General features: G+C 43.9%; 1 protein-coding gene across 3 annotated transcripts; it reads left to right on the forward strand.

Moving 5' to 3' along the window:
* Nucleotides 1-263: 263 nt before the first annotated feature.
* Nucleotides 264-26,615, forward strand: chka (choline kinase alpha). Of its 3 annotated transcripts, XM_078948279.1 has the most exons (13): nt 922-1,397; nt 2,277-2,385; nt 2,661-2,721; nt 3,475-3,528; nt 15,731-15,844; nt 16,026-16,159; nt 16,451-16,555; nt 17,554-17,612; nt 17,693-17,780; nt 22,969-23,077; nt 23,151-23,257; nt 23,334-23,415; nt 24,317-26,615. In XM_078948279.1, the coding sequence occupies exons 2-13, from the start codon at nt 2,369-2,371 to the stop codon at nt 24,374-24,376; spliced, it is 990 nt and encodes a 329-aa protein (XP_078804405.1). In that variant the 5' UTR covers nt 922-1,397; nt 2,277-2,368; the 3' UTR covers nt 24,377-26,615. The 3 variants fall into 3 exon arrangements, with proteins under 3 accessions (XP_023811255.1, XP_023811256.1, XP_078804405.1); XM_023955487.2 differs by lacking the exon at nt 2,661-2,721 and having other exon boundaries at nt 264-1,397; XM_023955488.2 differs by lacking the exons at nt 2,661-2,721; nt 3,475-3,528 and having other exon boundaries at nt 264-1,397.
* The last annotated feature ends 678 nt before the right edge of the window (nt 26,616-27,293 follow it).

A 27,293-nucleotide genomic window follows, 5' to 3' on the forward strand; every position in this document is an offset into this window, starting at 1 on the left:
GGCAAACACGCCATGGCGACCCCCTTTTGGTAACTTCTGTTGGCAACTGACCCATATTGAGGCTCAAAAGGTTCCAAACTGTTGGTTAAAAGCACAACTCGACGTTAATAGCTCAGTCGTTGGCATTTATGACTTTAAAAGATCAAAGGTAAAGCAAATTAATTTCTATTGGCTACCTTACCTGGAGACCGTGTGTACCAAGTTTAGTCTCGATAAATCAAAGTTTAGTTGTGATGTCACATTTAGCCAATTGCATCCCACCGCTGGTTGTCGGTCAAACTCCACAAAACATTTAAATCTTTTTCAGGATATGCTTGACACAATTCTAATAGTTTAACATTTTAGTTCTTAGTTGAAGTTAATTTTATGAAGTATACTTAAGCTAAAGTACACCGAATTGAATTTAAGTATACAATATTAGTATAAGTATGGCACGTCTACAACAGACCATGTATGATTTTATGTGTAGTGTGGGGAAATAATTGAATACTTTTTTAGACTAAATTGGAACATTTTAAGTTTACAATAGTATATAAAAAGTCAATTTGAAGTATACTGCCTCACTTTTAGCATAGACTAAGTATATATATGTAGTGCACTTAAATTGACGACTTTTTGCTCGAACAAGCTTAACAGTGTGATTATTCAAAATTTTTAAGGGCACCAAAGGGGTCAATTTTGCTTTCAAAGAGACGAGAAGAAGTGATCTGAATAATAATCATACCGATTACTTCATGATTCCTCGCTCACTTTCTGGGCCCGCGCCTCGTGAGTTTTTCTGTCTATTGTCACCTGAAAGTTCTATGGTCCGTGAAGGCACCATTAGGATTGTTGTGATCTAATAGGGTTGTGTTTCCAATCAGCCAATCAGAGAGGAGAAGGGCTGCGCCTGTCCCCGCCCACTGCCCCGCCCACTGCCCCCTCAGATGCTGCGCATCCTCAGACGTGATTCATTCCCTGCCAGAAAACGGACGTCTTCGCGCTTCTTACCCGCCTTCAGAGCCAAACAAAAACGGAAATAAAGAGAAAAGCCACCAGCAGGAACTGAATTATTCTGCTCCGAGAACATTTACTGACAGAAACGGTCGAAATCTCATCTGCGACACAGCTGCAGTCGACGCTTTCCCCTCTTTGTTTGACACGTTCCTAAATTTAAAGATGAAAACCAAATTCATCAACGGGGTTTCCTCCTCCCCGTCTATGTCTCTGGGTCTGCTGGTGACCGAACACGCCCTGCAGGTCCAGCCCGACATCCCGGAGGACTGCAAGGAGCTGGCCCGCCCCAGCGACCAGGCGGACCAGGACACCCGCCGAAAGGCCTTCCTGTGGTGCCGGGAGTTCCTGCACGGAGCCTGGAAGGAGCTGACCGAGGAGGACTTCCAGATCACCGTCATCAGGTCAGCTTCAGGCAGCCGTGGTTCTGCTCAGCCCGGTGATCCATCCAGGCCTGGATGCTCGGTTCTGCTGGGATCTCTCCAGAACCTGCTGTTTGTCTGACGAAAGCCTCCTGTTTTGCACCGTGGGGTTGTTTGTCCTCACTGTTGTGTCTTCGAGTCACATAGAGACCTTCAGGCAAAGATTCATGTCAACATTTAGAGATTTTCACTGAAGAGCATGTGCTGTTTCTGCTCCAAAATGTCATCAATTTTTTTATACAGTTCTCTTTAAATTTGTCATAAAATCTTATTTTAAAAAGAAGATAAATTTGAAGCTATGTATCTAATAATGTCAAAATATTCTTTTAAAAACCGTCTTTTCTCTGAAATAATCTCTCAAAATGTTCTACGGTTTTCTCCAAAATGTCATCCATTCTTCTCAAACATGTCTCTCAGACCCACTGTAGAGGTTTGGATGCAGCTCCTCGGTTCTGATCCCGGCTCCAGCCTCACATTTGTCTGGAGTTCACCTGTCTTGGCCCAAATCATCACCCAGCCACTCCCATGCCTGAGAGTTGGTCTGAGGTGAAGGCTGCAGAATGTGGAATACTGCATAGCTTTGGGTTTGATCGTCCACCATGTCAGCCATTTGGCAGCTTTGGACTGCATGGGTTCATCGGGGGGGGGGGGGGGGGGGGGGGCTTTCATCCATTTGGACCCCTCATCAGATGCTGCTGCTGCTGGGTTTAAACCAGCACGGCTACATGGGAGTGGCAGCAGCGTGGGAGTTATTCTGAAAAGAGGGGCTCTCCCTGAAGCTGCAGGCATCATAATCAGGAAGACCCTGAAGCCCGCCAGCGGGTTCTAACAGTTTGTGTGTGTGTGTGTGTTTGTCCTCAGGGGTGGTCTGAGCAACAAGCTCTTCCTGTGCAGCCTCCCTGACAGCCTGGACTCTGTCGGGGACGAGCCGCGGAGCGTCCTGCTGCGCCTCTATGGGGCCATCCTGCAGGTGGGAACCCCTTTCTTCTGCCTCACACAAGCCTGAGAAAGCAGCTCCTGCTGTTAGGGGGGATTCAGTTAGCAGCAGAGATGTTCGAGCCGTCCCGTCTGCCTTCGTCACGGAGGAGACACGCGGCTCATCGGGGTGTCACGTGTGCTGCTCATACGCTCATGCTAGAGTATGCATGCTTGAGTAGTGATGCCCTCATGTGTGTGTGTGAGTGTTAGCCATTGTTGTACATGATGTACCCCCATAGCTGTACATGCATGTGTTCTTTGCCGTAGGCTTCCCAAAGGAGCGTGCCTTGGGCACTCTTGTTCCCAGGTGAACCCGCCAAAAATCACGGTACAGTATGAGATCTCTGAAATCTCAGCCTAATGCAAAGATGTCACACACACTCACGATGCACGAACCTGGAAGACACAGTGCGGGGCAAAGCAGAGCAGGTGCTTCCGCCCTTTCAGCTTTAGCTCGCTGCTGCTGCAGCAGCATATCTTCTCATTTATCTTGTATGGTGACTTGGCTGCTGAGTGTAAAGTCCAGCCGAGGCCTGTGACCCCCCCCCCCCCACTAAAGTTTCACTACCAGGAGAAAATCCGGCAGCTCATCAGCATCACGCATTCAGAGCAGGGATGTGAGCCACATAAGCCGCTGTAAAGCGATTATTGTTCAGGTGTGCACCAACAGATGCGACCTGCCTCAGGCTTTGAGGAGGGAGGGGGGGGGGGTAGCTTCTAATGGCTGTGCAAACAGCCGGAGCAGAGTCCTTCGCCACGGCAACCGGGCCATCTCTGTGGTGACGCCGCCGCCCCTCAGGAGGAATTCTCCAGGTCCGATCAGACACTAATGTGATTAAAGAATGCAGAGTAAGGTCGGAGCGCAGGGATGTTAATGATCAAACCCACTCCAACATGGAAAGAGGCGCCGTTTCTCAGCAGTGCAGACATGCAGCCAGCCACCCGCCTCTGTGTGCTGGAACCGGTACTGTCCTGTTAGGGTGTGCAGGGGGGGGGGGCATGCTCAGGTTTGCTGTTGAAGCTTCTGGATGCTTTTGGCTTTTATTCATGGTTAGGTCTTTCCTCTCTTTCTTGTTGATAGATGTCCTGTAATAAAGGAGATTCTGGGCAGTCAAACAAAGAAAATCACTTCCAAGTAAGTAACTGACGTTACTGCATCTTTGCCCCCCCCCCCCTCCCCACGCACACACACACACTCATGCACACCTGTCCTCTAACACCTTTGGAACCTCTGAGAATGTCATCCAGGACCCCCCCTCCCCACACACACACACTTTCAAAGCTGAATTAGTAAATGTCCTCATGTCCCCCCCTCATTTTAATACACGCCGTGGAGTCACTGACGCATGTATGGTGACACCCCCCCTCCCTCCCTCCCCCCAACACACACATCAGATGCTCTAAAATATTACAAATATTCACAAAATGTTTTTATCACAAATTTCCAGAGTTAAACTGGAATAAATCTTTTATTCTTAAACATGCAAGAAGAAGCGGGGGGGGTCCGTTTTCACCATTGACAGTAAACGAGAACTGGACTGAGTGGCCCCTCCCCCTTTAGGTTCTAAACAGGAAGTACCCGCTGGCCACAAGAAGCCAAAATCCCATAGACTTCTATAGAGAAATAATCAGTTATCACTCACTCATGCTCCTGGTCACAATAACCATTGTGTTTTTTTTTTTACATGTTCTTGATGATCCTTATTTATTTTCCACATTTTTGTCTGTAGCTCAAGTTCTAAACTGACCAATCAGATGCCTCAATAGAACTATGGGGTCTCACGTCAGACATTCAAAATGTTTGACAAATTTTGTGTAGCCCACTTTCGAGTGGTAGGGGTGTGGCTTTCCAACAAGCTTACTCCTGATTGGTGAGACTGGTTGCCATGGAGACTCCGAGTCAGACCCACGCGGACCAATCACTGCTTACTGACGTGTCTGGCTCCAATATGTTGGTGTCCATATCGCAAAAAAAGCTGGGGTCTGCATTGACTTCTTCTGGTTGGAGTCAGAGGTAAACCATTGTCTATGAGCGACGTCACACTCGCTCAGTCCAGGTCTCATTTACAGTCAAGGGTTGTTGGCGCATTCAAGAACCCGCGTGTTCATATTCTTGATCGCACGTCTTGTGCCCGGAGTAAACCTGTGATGCAGAAATGCTCTCAGGTTTTTCCATTAATGACGTTTATCATCTGAGAAAAGACTCGGATAAAATGCTCTGGAAAGAGAAAAGAACAAGTTTCTGCTGGATTTTACTCTCATTCTTCCTTCAAACTAATAGTTTACCCATCAACATGTCATGTGATATTGGAGCTCCATACTACAAGGATGAGTGGCTTCCTGTCACAAGGCTGGGATGAGGTCATCAGCCAGGCAGCTCATGTCTTCCTGAAGACCTGAGCTCCTCCTCACAGCTAACCCGGTCAGCAGTGAGGCTAAGCGGGCTGAGCCGGGTCAGCGCCTATGGCCTAAATTCAGCCTCCAAACAATGCCGTCTGCTTCCTGCAGATCCCACTTGATTAGCAGAACTGTCATGGGTGGACGTGTCACACATGGTTAAGTAAACACAAGAGCCAAACAGTTTTTAGCTACGGAAGACAAACAGCCAGAAAAACATTACTGATTATTTTTGTCTGTCTAATAAACTCAATAAGTAATTCATTAAGAAAAAAATACATAAAGTATAAACAGCTGATCATTGCTCAGATTTTCTCACTCAAAGCTATTTATGTTTCAAACAGTTCATCTACACCAGGGGTCGGCAACCCAAAATGTTGAAAGAGCCAAATTGGACAAAAAAAACAAATGTGTCTGGAGCCGCAAAATATTAAAAGCCCTATTTAAGCCTTATAATGAAGGCAACACATGCAATATGTATCTATATTAGCTATATTAGCCTACTATCAAAATGACTGAATTGCTACAAATACATAATGAGCATTAACGATTAAACGTTTATTTGCCATGCAGTGCATTCAGCGGAGAACGACGCTTCACGTGACTGCTCTGTTGTGAAAGTTAAACTTCATTACAATATTGAGACGACCCAGCCGGGACGTCACTTCAGCGGGGAAGATAATGCCTAACAGCAAGCGTAGTGGCTTCATTGAAAAGCTCTCCATGTGCAAAATGCTGCACGACCCCAGATAGTCTCAAGCAAAAATAAGCAGGCAGTGCATCGACATTGTTTTTCAGGATCACGCCCGTATGTGAATGCACATAAACAGCTAAAAGGCAAGGCAAGGCAAGTTTATTTGTATAGCACAATTCGTACACAAAGTAATTCAAGGTGCTTCACAAAACAGAAAAATGCATTAAAATCACAATACATCATAGAAATAATCAACATAAAATTTACTTTAAAAGAAAAGGAAAAAAAAGATTTAAAAAGAAAGGAAGGAAAGAAAAGTGCAGATAGGACCTTTCAGTCATATACACGGCTAAACAGAAATGTTTTAAGTCTAGATTTGAACATGAACACAGAAGAGGCCTGTCTCACGACTTCAGGGAGGCTGTTCCAGATTTTAGCTGCAGAATATTGAAACGCTGATTCCCCTTGTTTAGTTCTGACTCTGGGAATCAACAGGAGGCCGGTCCCTGAGGTCCTCAGAGTACGAGATGGTTCATATGGCACTAACATGTCAGAGATGTACTTTGGTGCTCGGCCATGGAGAGACTTGTACACAAGCAGAGCTGCTTTGAAGTCTATTCTTTGAGGTACAGGGAGCCAGTGCAGAGACCTGAGCACAGGACTAATGTGATCATACTTCCTGGTTCTGGTCAGGACTCGAGCAGCAGCATTCTGGATGTACTGAAGCTGTTTTACAGCTCGTTTGGAGAGGCCGGTGAGCAGGCCGTTACAGTAGTCTAACCTACTGGAGACAAATGCATGAATAAGTATCTCCAGGTCTGGCTTTAACATTATGTTTTTGATTTTTGGCAATGTTTTTCAGGTGGTAAAATGCCGCTGATGTTACTGACTTGATATGGCTGTTAAAGTTCAGGTCAGAGTCCATGATTACCCCTAGATTTCTGACTTGATTTGAGGGTTTGAGAGACAGAGAATGAAGGTAGCTGCTGACAATTTCTCTTTGTTTCTGTGGGCCAAAAACAATAACTTCGGTCTTGTCTGAGTTTAGCTGGAGAAAGTTGTTCTGCATCCACGCGCTGATCTGTTGGAGGCAGTGGTTGAGAGAATCCACCGGCCCATATTCACCTGTTGTCAGTGACACATAGATCAGGGTATCATCTGCATAGTTGTGATAAGATATGTTATTACTGCATATTAACTGCCCTAGTGGCAGCATGTAGAGGTTGAACAGAAGGGGTCCCAGGATCGATCCCTGGGGCACACCACAATTCAAGCCCATGTAGTCTGAGACACAACTCCCAATTTCAACAAAATATTTCCTGTCTTCTAGATAAGACTTGAGCCAACTTAGGGCAGATCCAGAGATGCCAACCCAGTCTTGGAGTCTGTGCAAAAGGATCCCATGATCAACAGTATCAAAGGCAGCGCTCAGGTCTAGCAGGATTAAGACAGAGACTTTTCCATCATCAGTGTTCAGGCGGATGTCATTGGTTACCTTGATAAGAGCAGTTTCTGTGCTATGATGGGGTCTAAAACCTGACTGGAAAACATCAAACGAATTGTTTAATAAGAGAAAGTCAGTGAGCTGTTGGTAGACAACTTTTTCAAGGACTTTTCCTAAAAATGGCAGATTAGAGATAGGTCTGTAATTATTCAGTACAGTGGGATCAAGACCGCTCTTTTTCAGGAGGGGTTTAATGACTGCAGTTTTTAAGGCCTCTGGAAATATTCCAGATTGAAGAGACATGTTAACTATTTGAGTAATTGATGGCAACACACTGTTCAAGACAGACTTTAGAAATCTAGTGGGTAACACATCAAGGCAGCATGTAGACAAGCTCAGACGGGTGATGGTCTCTTGGACAGTTTGGTCAGTGACAGGTATAAAGTGAGTCAGCTTAGAGTGAGTAGGTGGCCGTTCGATAGTTATATGTGTTGTGGAGTTGATGGCTTTTTTAATGCCCTGAACCTTGTCATTGAAAAATACAGCAAACTCATTACATTTAGGTGTACAAACCAATTCTATTGGTAGCTGGGTTGGAGGGTTAGTTAATCTGTTAACTGTTGTGAACAGGATACGAGAGTTGCTGCTGCAACTTCCAATTATTTCAGAGAAGTACCTTTCCCTTGTTCTGCATAAGATCTGGTTGTAAGCGTACAACTCCGCCTTATATATTCCATAATGAACCTGGAGTTTTGACTTGCGCCACTTTCGCTCGGCTCTGCGGCACTGTTGTTTCTGTGCCCTGACTAGATCATCGTTCCTCCAGGGAGCTTCCTGTCTATGTTTTCTCAATTGAACTTTCATAGGGGCAATGGCATCCAGAACGTTCAAGATGCTAGAAGTAACAGAATTCAGCATTTCATCAACATTGGCACCAGAGACGTTTTCAGGGTTTATCATTTCTACAAACTGTGCCCTAGTGCTCTCATTTATTTGTCTCCTTTGGACAACTGCAGGGCCAGGCGGTGGTTTGGGAGCAACAGACAGGTCAAAGAATACACAGAAATGATCAGAGAGGGCGACATCAACCACACTGACATTGTAAATAGTAACCCCCCTTGTGATGAGCAGGTCCAGAGTGTGCCTTCTGCTGTGGGTGGGGCAACTTACATGCTGAATTAGACCAAAGGTTTCAAGGACAGCATTGAGCTCTTTTGCATTTCTGTCATTGACATTATCAACATGAACATTAAAATCACCTGTAATGACTAGACCATCAAAGTCTGTGCACACAACTGAGAGCATTTCAGTGAAATCATCAGTGAAACTTTGGCTGTGCTGAGGAGGTTTGTACATAACTATGCAGAGTAAGGGAGGAGTTTGTTTTAGCTCAATCTTAAAGGACACATACTCAAATGATGAAAACACACCAAATGCGGGTTGCAATATTATCTCTAAACAGTGCAGAAACGCCTCCACCCTTTTTATTTTCTCGTATTTCCGATTCATGTTTGTAGTTGGGGGGAGTTGATTCGACTAGAACTATGTTTCCTGTGTTTTTGTCAAGCCATGTTTCAGTTAAAAACATAAAATCAAGATTAAAAGAAGAGATAAGATTATTGATTAAAAATGATTTGTTGCATAAAGATCTGACATTGAGTGCAACAAGTTTGAGATTAGTTTCCTTGGGACTGGTCAAAACCTTCTTGCAAGGGATGTGAACTAGATTTCTTTGATTGGACAGTCTAACTGCCCTTTTTTGCATTCTACGTGGTGCAACTACAGGTATACAGCTACAGAAGGAAGCTGTTCATCACAGGGCCCCAGTTTGACATAACCTTTCCTAGGACACTGGGGGCCCGTTTCATCCTAGCTCCGGGGAATAGCACCTCTAGAGGCGCGCAGGAGAGGTTGAGTTGAGGGTAGTTTGGGTGATGGACCGGGAGGAGTGGGAGCTGGACGGGATTTGGGTGAACGACGGAGGGGGCGTGTTGGAGGGGGTTTGGATGAAGGCCGTGTTGGAGGGACTTTGGGTGAAGGATGAGGAGGGGGCGCTGGAGGGGAAGGAGAGCTCCTGTGCGGTGTGAGGCTCACAGGTGTTAGGGGAGCCATCTTAATTCCTGACTTAATGAGGCTATCAAAATGGCTAGGTAGGGCCATGGGTGAAAGTGGGGGGGACGAAAAGGAAAGTGAGTCTTCACTGGGAGTAGATGTAGCAGGGGGCGCCCACAGCTGGTCAGATGGTGGAATTTCTGGGGCCAAATCTGGTGGTTGTTGTTGTGGTTCTGCAGCTGGGTCCTTAGCTGGCGGTAGTTGTTGTGGTGCTGGTGCAGGTGAGTCCTTAGATGGAGGTGGTTGCTGTAATGCTGGTGGAGCTGAGTCCTTAAAACGGCATGGAAGTCACTTCAATTCACAACACTCTCACTCAAGGTTTTATCCCGAAACTCCCCACTTCCCATGATCCTTAGGGGCTGAAGGCGGGGCTAACCCCCAGGTCGCTACAATATCAATGAATTATGTTTCATTGCTTTGATAAAATTAAAGAAATGTAATAAAGAAATCCGATTTTTGATGTCAGTTTTATTTTGAGGATTCGAACAAAAGAATGCTCCCCTGGCATATCTGAAGTTTAATTTGTAAATTTGTGTTTTTTATTGTACTTTCGTTTTGTACAATAAAGTAAAAAAATGTAATATTGTAGTGGCGGTCATGCGCATTTTAGGTCTGTTAGCAGCAGGGGATTGTGGGACGCCTTCTTTTGATCTAATTAGGGCTCAGCATGAGCGTTTCTGTTTGCCCACGTTTCTTTTCATATGGCAGTTTTGTTGTTCCACCTTAGTTTATTCTTCCTGTTATGTTGGTTCTTTATGTTGCACCATGAGTGTGGGAGGGGGAGTGGTTGATGACTCCTGTGCAATGTTCGATGTGGTGCGTGTTTTAAATGAAGGGGCTTGTAATGACAGTAAGGAGATTATGCTCGCAGCTAAGCTTTTTGCCTGCTCCTCTCTGAAACTGCCCGGAAACGTACTTTATATGGGTCATGGTCTTTTCCCCAGCGCAGCCAATTGATTGACAGCTCAACTTCCAGGCAGCTTGGCTCCCGTTTTGCCCTCTGCAAGCGATGTACCTGCTTGGCGTTACAACGTTTTTTCTACATTCTTACAGCATTGGAAAATGTTAAAAAAATGTTTGTGTCTTTTTTTTTTCCTCCTACAGAAACCATATTAAAACAAAAAATATATTTCTCTCCCCCATCTTTTTACATTTTCGAACATTTTTGAAAATGCTCCAAGGAGCCACTAGGGCAGCGCTAAAGAGCAACATGCGGCTCCTGGGCCGCAGGTTGCCGACCCCCGATCTACAATCAGTCACTTAATTAGGTCCACCTTTCTAGTATCGGGTTAGACCCCCTTTTGCCTTTAGAATTGCCTAAATCCTTGGTGGCACAAATTCAACAAAGTACTGGAAACATTCCTCAGAGAGTTTGGTCCATATTGACATGATGGCATCACAGCTGCTGCAGATTTCTCAGCTGAACATCCATGATGCCAATCTTCCGTTCCACCACATCCCAAAGGTTCTCTATTGGGTTGAGATCTGGTGACTCTGGAGGTCATTTGAGTCCAGAGATCTCATTGTCATGTCCAAGAAAACAGTCTGAGATGATTCCAGCTTTATGACATGCCGCCTTATCCTGCTGGAAGTAGCCATCAGAAGATATTACACTGTGGTCATGAAGGGATGGACATGGTCAGCAACATTACTCAGGTAGACTGTGGCGTTGGAACCATGTTCAGTTGGTACTAAGGGGTCTAAAGTGTTCCAAGAAAACATCCCCCACATTATTACACCACCACCAGCAGTCTGACCGTTGATACCATGCAGGATGGATCCATTCTTTCATGGCGTTGATGCCAAATTCTGACCCTACCATCTGAATATGGCATCAGAAATGGAGACTCGTCAGACCAGACAACTTTTTTAAATATTCTGTTGTCCAGTTTTGGTGAGTCTGTGTGAATTGTAGCTTCAGTTTCCTGTTCTTAGCTGACAGCAGTGACACCCAGTGTGGTCTTCTGCTGCTGTAGACCTTCTGGCTCCAGGTTGGACGTGTTCTGCATTCAGAGATGCTCTCCTGCAGACATTGGGTGTAACCAATAGTTATTGGAGTTACTAGTGTCTTTCTAATAGCTGGAACCAGTCTGGTCATTTTTCTCTGACCTTTGGCATCAACAAGACATCACCCCCACAGAACTGCTGTTTCTCTCTTTTTCTGACCATTCTCTGGAAACACTAGAGATGGTCCTGGGTGAAAATCCCAGTAGATTGGTTGATTAGACATTTGTCTTAATGAGCAGTTGGACAGGTGTGCCTCAAATAGTGGCCACTGATTGAATATTAGAATGGTAAAATATGCAGCTTCATTGGACAAAACTAAGCTTAATTAGGCCATCCTCCCATGTCCCATCCTTAAAATTCACACGTCCCGCACCTGTAGCTCACTTGTTCCATCTCAGAGTAGAAGAGCAGCTTCAGACCTGAAATCAGTGAAAGGAGGAACATTAATTGGGTTCAAATAGCGTAGGACACAGAAATCTGTGCAGGAAGTTCTGTTTCCAGTGGAAGTGAGACATTTTTCAGGAATGTTTGGGGAGCCGGATCTATCCAAATATTCAGGTTAGATTCTGAACTCCATATAAAATGTCCACCAACAAAAGGCATGCAGTTTGTGATTATAACACAAGATAATCTCTGCTTTCACGTCATTTTTCTTCATTTTCTTTCCGAATAAGCATTATTTAACATTTAAAACAAAAAAGCGAAACTTTAGAAACCAGCATGAAAACTTATAAATATAATTTTATCCGTAAGATTGGCTCACTGTCTGTGTGTGGTTGATGTAAGGTGAGTAACACTTGCATGAGGCCAGGTTTGAAGAAACATTAGAGTTCTTCTTCATGGACACAGATGAGCTGAAAGTATTTTCCTGTTTCATGGAAGAGAAAACATGGTAATCTGCACCAGAACGCTTCAGGTGTTTTCACAAAACCCAGAAAAGGCGTTTGTTTGTTTTAGACATGAACTTTGGCTTCCGTCCTGCTGCTATCGCTCTGGAATTACCACCTGACAAAACATCCAGACTGGCCTGATACAGCTCCACATCTCCGAGCCCCAACTGTGCGCTTCAGAGGTCTCAAATTCAGGGCCATTTTTCAAAATCCAGTAATTCTTGGTGTAATCGTCAACCGTAATGAATGAGAATGCTGAGTTATGTTCAAATGACTGAACCTTTGTTGAGATGTCTGCTTTTGGAGATGTGGTGCTAGAGACAGGCAGACAGAACGTTTAAGTTTTTCCTGAATAAACAGGAAACTGCATTTAAATCACAGTGCAGGGAAAAAGAAACAACTTTTTTGCGAAAAACAGAATTTCAGGAAAATTCTTATCTGAATTTGTTCTTTAGCCTCAGATTTAGTCTAAAAAATAGTCTTTATGTTAATCCTCTTTACTCTCAGAATCAATGAGAGCCCAAGTGTGTAAAGAGACAGGAAACATTGGGCAGGACTACAGGAGGTGGTTGACATGCTCGGAAAAACACTTGGGAGCATGGTGGTGGAAGCATGAGGATTTGCGTTCAAATTTTACAGTTGAAATTTGAAAGAAAAAAAAGATTTAACTGAATCATGTCTAAAGGGAAAAAAGCTAAATCAGACCCGGAGAGTCGGTAGTTTGACTTCCACAGTCTTCAGGAGTCAAAGAGCTCTACGCTTTTATTTACCTGATAAAGTGATATTTCTTGTGATTTTACCCAGAAGGAAAACCTCTTGGTCTGTGATAGTGGCCAATCAATGATCAATTTGAATGGGACACCAATTGAGCTCAAACGGTGAAGCTGAGAAGAACTGGATGAAGATAAAAAGTTAAAGGAAGTTTGGACTCAGACTTTAGACTCCTCCTTCTTTTAAGGATTAAACCTTTGTAGTGATGAATAGTGCTAATATGGATAATTCCTTTTGGAGTGTTGAGACGGTCTGATAGGCGTTCTGGGGTGTTACGTAAGCATGGGGTGAACTAATGTCAGCACTGGACTCTGTTCAGGATCTCCAAGAGTTCAGATGTTTCAAAGAAGTTTCCTGGTTTCCCAGGGAAGGTGCTGGATTTGGGAAATACATGGTGGAGCTGGGGGTTTAACTGTCAGAAACCTCTGGCCTCCAACAGGCTGCTCTTAGGTAAACCAGGAGAGGACACAGAAGTTACAGTCAAGTTCTCTGCAGAGTTCTATCAACCAAACACTGTCTGCTCACAGCTGAGGTTAGCAGCCTCCTCCCACCCATCAGAGCCGGCTCCACCTCTGCGCTACAGTGTCTGTTTGAGCCTTAGAGCTCGTGGGTTTGAGTCCACTGTTGGCTTACGGCAAAGATTCCAAAGTTGGGACCCAGTGGCTCCCTGCTGGACTTAGGGAGGGTTGAACCACCAAAGCGGTGCAGCTCAGCGTTCTCCAGGAAAGGGGGCTGTTTGGTCAGTTTGAGAGTATATTTGATCTGATTTAGCTTTAGCTGCTCATCATCTGTTTGCTTAAATACCAACTCCAATGAAAATGGTGTTTAAATTAAGCTTAGAATTGTGTTTCTGAGAATTTCTCTATTCAAATCGTGAATCAGGAGCTGATGAAAAGATGCTGTTTGATATAGATCAGATTTGTGATGATGTTGGGCAGGCCAAAGTCTCCCTGCTCCACTCCAATTCTGACTCATCCACTTTCAGTGAAATAGATCCATGAACGTCTTTGTTTTCCTGGTCTAAGCTGGAATCTGGATCTAAACTGTACAGCTGGACAGTTCTGATATTGCTTGCCATTTTTGTTGCACGGGCAATAGGGGGTGCAAGGGGCTGTAAGCTAGCAGGAGAGAGTGTAAACAGATGGATGAATGCAAGTGGGGTTGGGGTGCCGCCATGAACTCCGAGGTACATTTCTAATGAACTCCTGGTGCTCTGTAGAAACTGTGTTCTAGAAAACGACACAGGTTTTTGGATTTGATCTAAAATGGCAGAATCAGGATCAAACAACCCTGGAAACACTTTAAGAATAGATCCAAAGAGGATCAGAGTGAGTCTTTAAGAAACCACGTCTGCAGCAAAGTTCCAGTAGAAATGTGAGTTTTATAGGTAGATATGAAAGGGATTATGCTTCATCTCCAGAGGCGTGTGTCTGGATTAGGATTCATCAGCTTTTTCTGTGGCCATGTGTGTGAAATAAGGCTGGACTTGGGATCATCCAACAGATGAAGCTCCATGCTCTGAATTTCCCACAACATAGACGCCTCTGCTGCTCCTAATAAACAGTCCTTCGGTCAGCGGCCTCCTGCCTATTTGGAGCGGAGCCCACATTTCTTTCTTACAAAGGGTGGAGGTGAATCAACATCAGCGCTGCTGTGAGAGGAGGTCTCCTTGTTGGCTCAGAGTCCCCGCTGAGCTCCTCGCCAGGGTTTTTTATGTTTGCTATATACAGTGAGAAAGGTGAGGCCGTCTCCTCAGCGGCTCCAACTGAGTCGAGGAGAAAACCGAATCCTCCTCCTAAGTTCTAACCGCTCTGACAGGCAAACTCGGTGAACCCGGCCATTCCCATTCAATCCCCTCACTCGGGTTCCTCCTTCTTTCTCCTCCTTCTCCAAAGCCGTATTTGTACACGAAGGTCACTCCGTTAAAGACGCTGCCCTCCTTATTGACTCAGCAAAATCCCATTGACGTCCTGAAAGGTTCATAATAGAAAAATACCAGACAGGTTTTTTACTTTGCTTTTAAAAATGTGATGTTTTTGTTTTTCCTCTTTTCTAGAGATAATTTTTACAGCAACAAATATTTGTATTGGTAATCTAATGGTGACCCCCCCCCACCCCCAGTTCTCCCCATCCCTCAGCTAAAATAGAAGGATCTTTGTGTTTTATCTTAAATTAAGCCAAAATTAAGATTTTATATTGTTTACAGCGAAACACGGAGGTGGCAGTATCATGCTGGAAATGATGATCCTCTTCAAACGTCGTTCAGTTCTTACTGTCATTTTCATTGTTGGAAACTTTCAACACTGACCTGATTTTATTTTATTTTTATCAATAACTTTTCTTATTAGAATAACTCTAACATCTCTTGCACAGGCTTGTTGATCCTGACTAAGTTTGTGGGAAAAAGACTTTGAATTCTCTAAAACAGCAGAACATCTGTTTCCATCTTTCATCAAATCGGCTTCCTGACTGCATTGGAAGAATCTGTGATGTTGTGATAAAGGAGTTTTTTGTGAAATGTGTCATTTATTTTGTTTTTCTCATGAAGGTTTGGATAATTTAACATTTTGGTCAGTAAATTTCTTTCTGAGGATGTCTGAACTTTTTTTGGAGCTGAGTTTCTCTGACGAATTTCTGATTCCATTTACATCACAATTCAACATGGATTCATTTCAGAATCACTTTTTTTTAAGTTATTGGAAACGGTTTTCATAAAAACATGTATCTGAAAAGAACACAGGTTGAACTTTCTTTAGGAAAAGTATGAATTCTTACAGTAAAACTATCAGAAAAAGTGTTTTTGCTTAAAAAATACAAAACATTGCTTTGATGAAAAATCATTTAATGGTTTTATGAAATTATAGATACATTCTAATCATGTTTTTATACCCAGCTCCGCTTTCTTGTTTTTTAACATTTGCTTTATGTGTAAAATTAGCCATAAATAACTCATGTCTGGAGACTCAATGCAGCAGAAGCCTGTGTCATTATTGTGTGATGTATTCTAATATTGTGTTTGTAGGGTGCAGAGGCCATGGTGCTGGAGAGCGTCATGTTTGCCATCTTGGCTGAGAGGGAGCTTGGACCCAAACTCTATGGCATTTTCCCTCAAGGACGCCTGGAGCAGTATGTTCCTGTAAGTGAGCCTCTGCCCTGTGATCTCCTGTGATCACTTATGATCTCAGGAGATCCAACTCTGACTTGGACTTCTTTGTGCCTCAGACGTCACATGTATTACAGTCAGCCTCAGACGGTAACAAACAGAAACAGCCGTCCAGAATGGCGTATATTGAACCTGGAAGATGTGTCTTTAACAGAGCCGTAAACTGGACACCTGGGAGCTGAGTGAACCCAGCATCTCTGCTGAGGTCGCAGAGAAGATGGCCCGCTTCCATGCCATGAGGATGCCCTTCAACAAGGAGCCAAAGTGGCTCTTTGGAACCATGGAGAAGTAAGTGAAACCTTACCTAAACTCCACTGATAAGTTATCCATCCGCCTGTGGTCAGCTGACAGCTTATCAGGCTGCATTTCCGTTTGTCTTTGGGTTGCACAACGCGTCCTAACAGCCGTTGTAGCATTTCATTGACCTCCTCTGAAGGCTTTTCTTATTGTCTTCTGTGATGTCTATAAATGAAACCCTGGTATCTTTGGTAGCTTCATGTAATGCCGACTTATTGACTGGCATTAAAAAAGATAAAATAACCTTAAAGATCATAAGGAGAATCTATTTTGCTTCCACAGGTACCTGAGCCAAGTTATGAGGCTGAACTTCACCAGAGAGACCCACCTGCGCCGCTTTAACCGCCTGCTGGCCCTCAACCTACCACAGGAGATGGAAATGCTCAAGTACGTTCCTGCCCCTCAGCACTGCCACAGTCAGCACACATGATCATTTCCCAGAGGTCTGTTGTGTAACACATGGGACACAACCACTGCGCATTCCACATGAAAACGACATGAATGGACTTGAATGGACGACGGTCATGTGATGGTCACAGACCAAAGTCCAACAGAACTCATATTTAAGGTTCATTACCATTCAAATTCACACTTCTATCATCTTTTGATCTATTTCCAAAGTGTTCCCAGTGGCTGTTTTTAGCCAGAAAGAACTGTTCTTTTTTAGGACATATTTACTGCAGAGCGGCCGGAATTCAAATGAAATTCACCTCTGAGTTGTGGGCGGGACCAATAAGCAACCCCGCCTCACCCCCTTCCCCCTCCCTGTTGCTGAGAGCTTGGAGCAGGGAGCTTGTGGCCCCCCCAGAGTATCCTTCACATTACAAATAAGCTCTTTTTTCCAACTGCATTTTTCTATCTTCTCCCATTTCATGATTTAAAAAAGAAATACTCAGACATGGAGTTTCAGTCTTACGTTTTTTTTATAATTCTCCTCCATTGTGAGAAAAAGGAACATGTTAAAAACGCCTCCATGAGCTTAGATTTGGTCTCATTTATTATTTGCCCTTAGTCTAAAATTTCATTGAAGATTTTTTCTTTTTCTTTAGGATTTCTCACACTTTCTCACTATTTTCCATACCTTTTTATTGCTCCTTATTGTCCACCCCTCTAGAACGCTCTGTTCCTTTAAGAACAACCCCTCCCTGTCTCTCTGATAAGTCAGGTGACTTAGAAGGTCTGATCGTTTTTCGGTGCCGAAACACCACATGGCAGGTTCATAATAGTGTTGTGATCAAACCCAAGAAGAGAAGCATAAATTAAGCATTTTAGGAAACTATTTCTGTGGGCGGGCCTGACCTTGAGCACCTTTACATTAAAAAGTGTTTTCATTTTTCTATTTGATGAAGACTTGTTGAATCTGATTGGTGGATGTGTCTGCTTAGGTCACTACTGGAGTCCACCAACTCTCCTGTGGTGTTCTGTCACAACGACTGTCAAGAAGGTAAAGAAAACTCAAAAAGTGACGTTTCCCCTGAATAAAACAGCTGTTTATGCATGAATTCATATTTTTGTTGCTCTTAGGTAACATCCTGCTGTTGAAGGGCCGACAGAGTTCTGACAAACAGAAGCTGATGCTCATCGACTTTGAATACAGCAGCTACAACTACAGGTACTAGAGCCGCATTCCTCACTCTGTACACACAACAAAGCCTTTGCAGGCTGTGGGGGTGACCCACCCGGGTGACGTGGACATGCCGGGACCAAAGGGCACTTTCACACTGACCCGGTTGGTTTAGACCCGGACCGCTTTTCTTTCTGGGAAACCTCCCCTAAACTCTGAGGAGGACCGAACAGATGAAGCCTTACGGATGATTCCACGCGCGGAAGGGAAATAAAAACAGGAAATGACGTAATGTTGTGTTTGGAAAAATGTCAACACTGCAAAACTATAAGAGTAGGACTCGAGAAACAAAAAAGAAGTCCGTTTACCAGAGTGTCTGATTTTAGACACTCTGGGTAGGCATTTATAACTTGTCTACTTCTGTCCTTCTGAAAGCGTCATGTGTAAAAACAACCCAAATCAGATGGAGGTGTGAGCATTTTCAGCATTTGGCGTGTTCAAGCCGGGAGCCCAAATGAGCTGCTGAAAGTGGTTCCACATCCTTATAGACCTATTTTAACATGTTCTTGTGGCATTTTTCTGTTGATGGAGGACATGTGTAAAGAAAATTCAGCTGAAAATTGCATTTGTATGTTTTCAAATGGTTGTTAATCCAGGGGCAGATGGAAAAAACTCTATTTGAAAATAGTATTTGTATTTGTCATGTAGAAAATAGAATGGGCGTGCTACAGTCTCCCTGCTCTGCTCCATTCTGATCATCCACTGTCAGACAAATAGATCCATGAACGTCTTTGTTTTCCTGGTCTGAGCTGGAATCTGGATCAGAACTGTACGGCTGGATAGATCTGATATTGCTCTCCACTTTTGTGGCACTGGTGTTATGTTGGGGGCTATAAGCTAGTGGGAGAGCGCGTAAACAGATAGGTGACGGGAAGAGGGGGCAGGTTTACTCCACGTCAACAGTCCCACCCACAACTCAGATGTGAACTTCTAATGAACTCTTGCCGCTAGAAAACGACACAAGTTTTGGAATTTTTTTCTAAAAACAGAATCATCATGATGAAAAGAGGCCAGGGAAAGCTTTGAGAGGCGATCCAAACACAACCAGAGTGGGACTCTAGGGGTTTTGAAGACCAGATCAAGCAGAAGAGGATTCAGAATACGTTTATGGTTTTAATCCTCCTAAAGAGAAAAGAGAAGGTGATTGAAAGAAGACTGGGGCGGATCTTTCTCTGCAGTTTTATTGCCTCGATCAGATGAATTGGGGAAGTGCAACCTGAAGACAAAAGGAAGGAAGCTGACTGTTTGCTTTGGCTGCACTTCTTTTTGCCTTCACAGAAACTCAGCACGTGTTGTTGTAAGTAAGCAGTGGGACCGTAGACTGGAACTGTCTTCACGGGACTGCTTCAAAGCTTTTTCTCTGTGGCTCTCACTCTCGCAGGCATTGTAAATGTCTTTACAACTGTTTCAAGACAGATTGTCTTTGAAAGCAGGGGCATTTCGTGGTTCTCCAGCAGTCCTCAAAGCATTTTTGGATGTGGTTTTTACCAATCAGGAAGCACGGCCTTTGTATCTCACTGAGCTGCACATCCTTTGAGCCAATTGAATAAAAACAAAATGAAAGACAATAAGTTTTTGCTCAAATATTGTTCTTTTGAAAACGCATATTAATAAAGCTACATGATAATTTAGCCTAAAGTTTCAGCTTCACACATGTCTGATGAAGAATGTTAATGTGACGTTTGCACAGAGAAAGTTTCCCACTTTGCTTTTACAGCAGAAAGATTTTAGTTTGAGAGCGAACCAAGATAAAAAAAAAACCTCGTGTTTGAGACGATCTTCAGGCACTGCTTTGTTTTTCAGCTGCTCCTGTAGGGGGCGCTACAGTGAATCAGCTGTGTCTAACCTTCTCCTCTACACCCTCCTCCTTCGTTCCAACCAGCTTCCTGTCCTTCTCTGCATCCATGAGCCTCCTCTCTGTTCGTCATCTAGACCAGTGTTTTCAACCTTTTTTTTTAGCCACGGCACACTTTAACCTTGACCAAAATCCCGCGGCACACCAGCATCCAAAAATGTATAAAAAAAAAGAAAAGCTCCTAGTCTGTATTGATCTACAGTCCCTCCAATCTCACATGCATTGTTGTGATAATTGTGACAGAAAAAGCTGGAAGCTGCAGCTGTTTTTTCTAAAAGATGTAATAAAAGTTAAGTTAGAAGATTTAAAAACTGTTTGATGTGTGTTCGCTGTGGTTTCAAGACGTTAGGAGGAGAGACTCATTGTGCGCCGAGACGCTGTCACTTTAACCCAATGCATCATGGGAGATGTAGTGCTAACTTCCACAGATGGCAGACAGACTCTCTTCTCTGAGCTTCATGGTTTTGTTCACTTGTTCCACGGTCTGACACCGGACTCTGTGGAAAGCTACACCGCTAAAGACGAGATTTAGCTGGTATTTTTGTTAGAACTGAGAGACTTTATGAGCAGAATCACGACAAGGAAGTGATTAAGCCTCCAAGAATGATTGGTGGAGACAGTTGAAGGGGCGGGACTTTTCAGAAAACGTCTGTAGCTACGGCTAAGTCGCTGTACGTCATTCTTATCAAAATGTCTTTGATAGAATCAAATAAACACAAATAAAAATGTATTGATATGATCTTTCATATTCCTAACTACTCAGTGTTTTATCAGGACCTGTTTGGATGAACACAGAGCTGATATCCTGGAGATGATGAATGTTTTTAGATCAGTTAATGAGGGACATTTCCCACAGCACACTGGTTGAAAAACACTGCTCTAGACCTCTGTCCTGTTTCTTTGCCTTCATTTTTGATGACTCTCTATGGTCATACATCACCCCTAAACCTTCCCCAACCCATTTCAACCTGCTTGTAAACTCTTCTCCGCCTCTTTTCCTCACTTCCTGTTCTGGACTCTTGACCTTTATGCTACACTGCCCTCAGCGACGCGCTTTCAAGTAACCACTTTCAATGAAAAGTCTACGTAAATGCGTGATTCGGGTTTAAACTCCTGCATTCACTCATCTCTACACACGTTTTTAAGACCGTTTCTAGGCTTTGCGTACGTATCATGCAGCCATTGCATGTGCTGAAAGTTAAACCAGGTGACTTGGATTTGGTAGTGGTAAATGAATGGCGTCCTTTTCAAAACATGTTTGTAAATTGATCTTGGAGGAGAAATTAACAACTGCGGTTTGTGCCTAGCTGGAAAAAACAAGTATTTCATATATTGGAAAAAAGTTGTGAAAGAGAAAGTCTGGAGCAAGAATGAGGAGATTTGTACCACTTTGATATTTTGGACCAAGCCTCTTCTACCTGTAGGTAAATGTGCTAGTAGTGGGTAGCATCAGTCCATTGTGAACACTGTACGCTAAAAGCATGTTCAAGAACCTGTGTTCAGCGCGGTCGCAAAGGCGCCACACATGCCCAGTTTGAATGTAGCATAAGTCCTCCACCTTCTCCACCTGTTCCCTGCTCTCACCGCAGATCACAGTGTCATCTGCAAACATCATGATCAACAGAAATTCCAGGAATTCAACTCCTCTGCTTCACCTCCAGAACATCTCACCTGTGTCTTCCAGCTCTCATCCATGTCCTGAACAACTCCAACCTTCTTCTCTGTCACTGCAAACCACAGCTGCTGTCTCTGCATCATCCTGTCATAGACTTTCTCTGAAACTACAAAGACACGATGCTGCTCCTTCTGATCTTCTCCAGAAACATCTTCAAAGCAAAGAAAGCATCTGTGGTTCTCTGCATGAAATGTCACTAAATGATTCCCTGCATGTTTTTTATCTGCGTAAAAGTTCAACTCTTTTAGTGGTTGAGTTGCTGCTGCTGCTGCATCACCATCACTCATTACTTTTCCCATAATTCACCCCAATCCATACTCCCTGAACACCACATGGGGGGTGGGGGGGGGGGGTTTAAAAAAACGGAGCATTTTCTCTCTTTTGTTGTGTGGATGTTTGGGAAAGCCAGTGTGATTTATGGAGGCGGGCTGAAGGGGGGCATTCCTTAGAGGTTCATGTTTGGAAAAGAAAGCGGATCAGGATGAACACCCCCCCCCCCTCAGTTTCCTTGTGCGTGGCCCCTTTAAGTCTTTCCCAATCTCACATCCAAACATGTGACTTCAGGCTGCAGCCCCCCTCCAGCTCACACCCCCACACGTGCAGCCCTTGTTTTGGTGGGTTTTTCTTTTTTCTGCGCCGAAGTTGATTGGCTGCAGGGGGAACAAATGAGGGGGCAAGCCCAGGGTGCAGCCCCCCCCTTCCAGACACAGGGAGGGTTTTGTTGAAAACAGTCTGCAGTAACTGATAAACGGTGTGGGAAACTCCCCCTCCCGATGTTACTCCAGGACAACAGATGTAGTCCCCGTTTAGGAGCTGCAGCACCTTACTGCAGACTCTACGGCGACCTTTGAACCCCCTTCAGACAGAGAGAACTTTCAGCATGTTTCACATGAAGTTGGTCCGTCTAAATGATGGTGGTTTCTCACATGGAGACGGGAAAAGATGTGGCTGAACGTACAAGGAGGAGGAGAAAAACATCAGAATCGTCCAGGAAGTCATTAAAAAAGCAGAAGCAGGTGGAAAGAAGGTCAGGGCTCAGCTGACATAGGTCAAAGTTCACCATCCAAGCGCCAGATAGAGACTTTAGGACAATCATGGATCCATGAGAGAATTCAATGAGAAAGATGCTGCTGAGCAACAAAAACACAGAGGAACATCTGGATGATCCACAACAGAAAAAAAATCACTTTTTGTGTCTAAACAACTAAAGTCAAAAATCTGATCTGTTGCATAAATGTCTGTTTAACATTTCTACCTGTAGATGAACTTTAGGTAGAAATGCTGTTTGGGGTTTTCTTCCCATTCTGTACTTTTATCAGTCATCTGTGGATCTTTATTGAAGGTAATAAACAATAGAATAGAAATCACCATCATTCTTCACACAGGAGTTTGATTCTCAGCAAACACAATGAAGTACGCATGTGACTGCTGAATGTTGCTCAGAGGAGTCGGCCTCACATGAGTTTGTGTTTGTGCGTTTCGCTGTGCTAACATGAAGGAGGCAGTACAGCCATAAACGGGGGAAATGATGGCTTATATAACCAGTTGTTGTACACATTAATAACTGTGGACAGTAAAGGGTTTAATAACTGAAATCAATAAAGAGATTCCATCCAACTGGAATTTGTTCTGTGTTTTTTTTTTAGGGGCTTCGACATCGGCAACCATTTCTGTGAGTGGATGTATGACTACAGCTGTGAGGAGCACCCCTTCTTCAGAGCTGATGCTCAGAAGTACCCCTCAAAGACCCAGCAGGTGAGCACCGGCACGTCCCTTAGAGCCCCCCTCCCAACCAACCCATCAGTAACCACCACATGTCTGTGTGCAGCTTCACTTCATTGAAAGCTACCTGCGGGAGTCTGACGGCGGCTTCGACAACCTGAGCTCCGCCGACCAAATGAAGCTGAAGGAGGAGTTGTTTGTGGAGGTGAACAGGTGAGTTCAGGTGCAGCGGCGACTCCAGCGGCACTCGGAGGACATGCAGGCTAACAGCTTTGTGTTTGTGGTGCAGGTTTGCCATGGCGTCCCACTTCTTCTGGGGCTTGTGGTCCCTCATCCAGGCCCGTCTGTCCACCATCGAGTTTGGATACCTGGTGAGCTTCCTGTTTTCAGTCTCTTCATTCACGTCAGGATGCAGAGTCAATATTTGGTCCCGGGTCAAAGGTTGATGGAGGTTAGGCTGACATGACCAGAGCGCAGATTAAACCAGCCGGAGAACTTTCACTGATACCTGTCCTGCTGAAAAGACACAGGGACTTGTTTCTTTTGGATCAGTGATTTTGAGAAGGAGGGGCTTACTGGAACGACAAACAAAGTGTCCCCGCCCCCAAAACACAGATGTCATACCTCAGGACTGTCAGAATCCAGGCCTCGAGGATCGGTGTCCTTCATGTTTTCCAACCAACCTGCCATTGAAGCTCCTTATTGGCTACCTGATCCAGGTAACCCGCAGCAGATGGGGCAGAATTTCTGACGAACCAGCAGGAGGCCGGCCCTCCAGGCCTGGAGTCTGACACCCCTGTCACGGGTGCTCTGCAGCAAACAACACAAAAACGGTCCAGATTCAGGACTTAAAGTACTGCTCCGGTCATCTTTTGATCCATTGAAAGTAAATCATCTTGTAAAGTCAGTTTATTATAAATGTGGCTGCAGTGCGTTAACATGTATAACATGCCTGGCAATGTTTATGACAAAAAACCAGCTGCAGCTCTATAGTAGTTCACAGAAACCTGGAAGTCCACACAGAAAAAAAGGCTGCTAAATAAACCTAAATGCGACTTAAATTTTGATGTAACAGCATATAAATACGCTATTTTAGCAGCATCCCACACTAATAAGAGTCTAAACTCATAATTTTCTTATCACATTTCAAAATAAAAGCCTGTCCTTGGAGGTAACTGGGTTATACTTTCCGCGTTTGTACCAAACATTTCAGCTTTGCAATAACATTTTCTGCATTTTTGCACCGTTTGAACTTGTGAAACTGTTTTGCAGGAGTACGCCAAAGCCAGGTTTGAGGCTTACTTCCAGCAGAAAAAGATCTGGGCGGCCTAAAGGACCAGGAGCATCGGCTGGTTTGACATTGAGCCCACACGTCTTGAAGCGGGACGTAGAGGCCAAAAACCATTCCGCCATCCATGCTTTCCTTCCACACCCCCTTCAGGGGATTTGCTGTCTGCTGCTGACAGCTAAACTGGGTGCTTAAAGGATGCGCCTCTGTCCGCTGCAGCTCAGAGTTTTCTCTGTGCCAGCACAGACTTTTACTAACCTTCATCAGCAGCCAGAAGCGCTCTGCTTCTGCTTTGTTCAAACCACACGGCTAACACGATGCTTTAGTGGGACCGCTGTGCAAAACGCTGCTAGATTGGAAACTGACATTGCATCGATGTGTGTCTGTAGATCCTCTGTCTATTGGAAACCAACCAAAATGAATCTTTGGGTCGTCTCACTCGCGGTTCGCCGTGTATGTAGCAAACACGCGTCAGGGAGGCCGCCCTGCCTGTTGGCGACCGGCTGATTCTGTAAACATCTTTAAAAAAACTTTTAAAAAAAAATTTTAAAGGAGGGCTTTGACACATTCAGGCCAAGGACGAAACAAATTTTTTAAATGACAAAAATGTGATTATTTTTCAGGGTGGCTTCACTAAATGACATGGAATAGCAAAGAAAAGCCGTCCTGGATAAATTAATGATGATGTATTGATTGTGAGCACTGTGAAGAGCTACACCAGGCCACGCTTCTGAATGGGACAAGTCTCCCATTGACTCTGAATAGGCGATGGTTGGAAATGGTGGATGTCACCTGTGCCTCACTATGACCATGACCCCAGCCATCACTCAGCACGATTGAGTTTTACAAAGTTGTAATTGCAGTAAAACTCTGACTTAGGGTTCAAACGTGGGATCCAGCTTGGTGATGGAAAATGTTTACATTTTTAAAATGAGAGAAGAAAGCTGTGACCTATTCAACATTCAGACAACGAAGCACCAAAAACAAGACATCAAAATTCCCTAATTATCACCTCCAGTTTCAATGCAGTAAATTACCTAAATTATTTAAAGCTAAAAGATAATTTCCCTTCATGGTTCAACCCATTCAACAACGACAGCACTAGAACCCTTTTTACTTCAAACTTGGTTTAGTTAATCAATTGACTCCTATAAATATTCCGTTTTAAAGCTTATTTGACATCTTTGAAGGTGTGGTTTCATCTAATCATGTTTCAGAGTAACACACTTGCTAACTAGCCTCACAAACTAAAGCTGTAATCTTTGTACATTTTAAGTTTCTGTCACACTAAATATTTATTTCATCGTGTTTTTTTTAAATTAAATCTAGATTCATCATCAGTGTTAATGTTTGCCTAAAAATGCAGCTGGAGAACTCGTACTGCTGTGAAGACTGCATTACAAGTAACCACTGCTTCAGTTCTGCACTTATTGGTTCTTTTATCAGGTCAGAGTGCCATACGCACACACACACACACACACACACACACACACACACACACACACACACACATATGTCAGTGCACTGCTGTGAATAAAAGCTGTGTAAACCCGTCAGAGGCACATGAAGGCTGGTTTCCTCTGTGGTCATATGGGTCTTATGTGAGCTGCTGCTTCAGCTGTGAAACCTCTTCAGTACTGAGCAGGACCGCCTGAAACTGGTCCCTGAACCGGGTCCTGATCTGGAACCACTTTTAGGTGTTTGAATGTGACACTTTTGCAGACTGAAAATGGATGAAAGGGTGTTAGAACTGTGACTATGACCTTCCTGAAAGTGTTACTTTAACTGCACATGCTGGTGAAGCCTATTTATGTGAAGTTTTGTCTGTGGTGGACTGAAGGGCCATCAGCAGCTTTTACTGCAGACGGTTAGCTTCTCTGGTACATCTCTACAGGCTGGATTTTTCTTTTTGTACTTATTGAGGTCATTTTTGTAATGCTGTTTTTTTATTTGTCATCTGTTCATTTTTGATCCTTTGTTTCTGAGTAATGACCTCCTTCCAGCCTGTTGGACCGAGAAGCTCCAGCAGAATTGTATTCCCCATTTGGAACAAACACATCCTGTTTCTGTTCGATGCTAAACTCACTAACAGACCTGTAGAAGAAGTTCTCGTCAAATAAAGTCATAGCAGATGTTCTTTTTGTTGAGTTGATGCTGCGTTGGGTCAGAAATGCTCGGCAGTGACGGCTTTGCAGAAGGCGGAGCTTGTACTCGTCGAGGTGCTGGATGATCCTGGCTGTAAATGTATCGCTTTGCACAAATAAAACATTGAAAGTTATAAAACTCCTTTCTGTCTTGATGTGTTCTGCGTGATTGTAGATCTGGAGGGCAAACAGACTCTTTCCAAAACATTGGAAAACCATGTTTAAGTGGATTCACTTCTATAACTCTATTTAAAAGAAATAAACGTTCATAGAATATAGATTCAGGGCCCACTGTCTGATTGATTTCAAGTATTTGTTTACTTTTACATACAAGGTTTATTTATGTAATCATTTGTTTTTTGTTCTTGTTTTAAATATATTTAAATTTTTATTGTATTTGTTTTCCATTTTAGTTGTAACTCCAGTGTTTTCCTCAGAGGGATCCTCCACATCAGTGACTGACCTTCTCAGTGAACGGGGTCACTGCAGTGGGATCTACCGGGTCTGATCTGTTGATCAGACATGGGGGGTCACTGATGTGGACATGTCCCCAAAATATCGTTTCCCCAATTCCGTACAAAGCCAGATTTCTACATTGCATCATTTTATCACTTTTTTATCATGGTGTGTGTGTGTGGTGTGTGTGTGGGGGGGGGGGGCAGCATTGTGCAGGTTTAAAACAAAACATTTGTTGGTCCTGTCATTTTGTTTTTAAATTTGACTATTTTTTTGCAAAGCACTTTGAGTGACCCATGTTTTAAAACTGCTAAATAAATAACCCTTGTGCTATCTTAGATGACCCCCCCCCCTTACTTTG

Source organism: Oryzias latipes, chromosome 6, assembly GCF_053564925.1.
Source record: "Oryzias latipes strain Hd-rR chromosome 6, Olatipes_Hd-rR_3.1".
NCBI classification, from domain to species: domain Eukaryota; kingdom Metazoa; phylum Chordata; class Actinopteri; order Beloniformes; family Adrianichthyidae; genus Oryzias; species Oryzias latipes.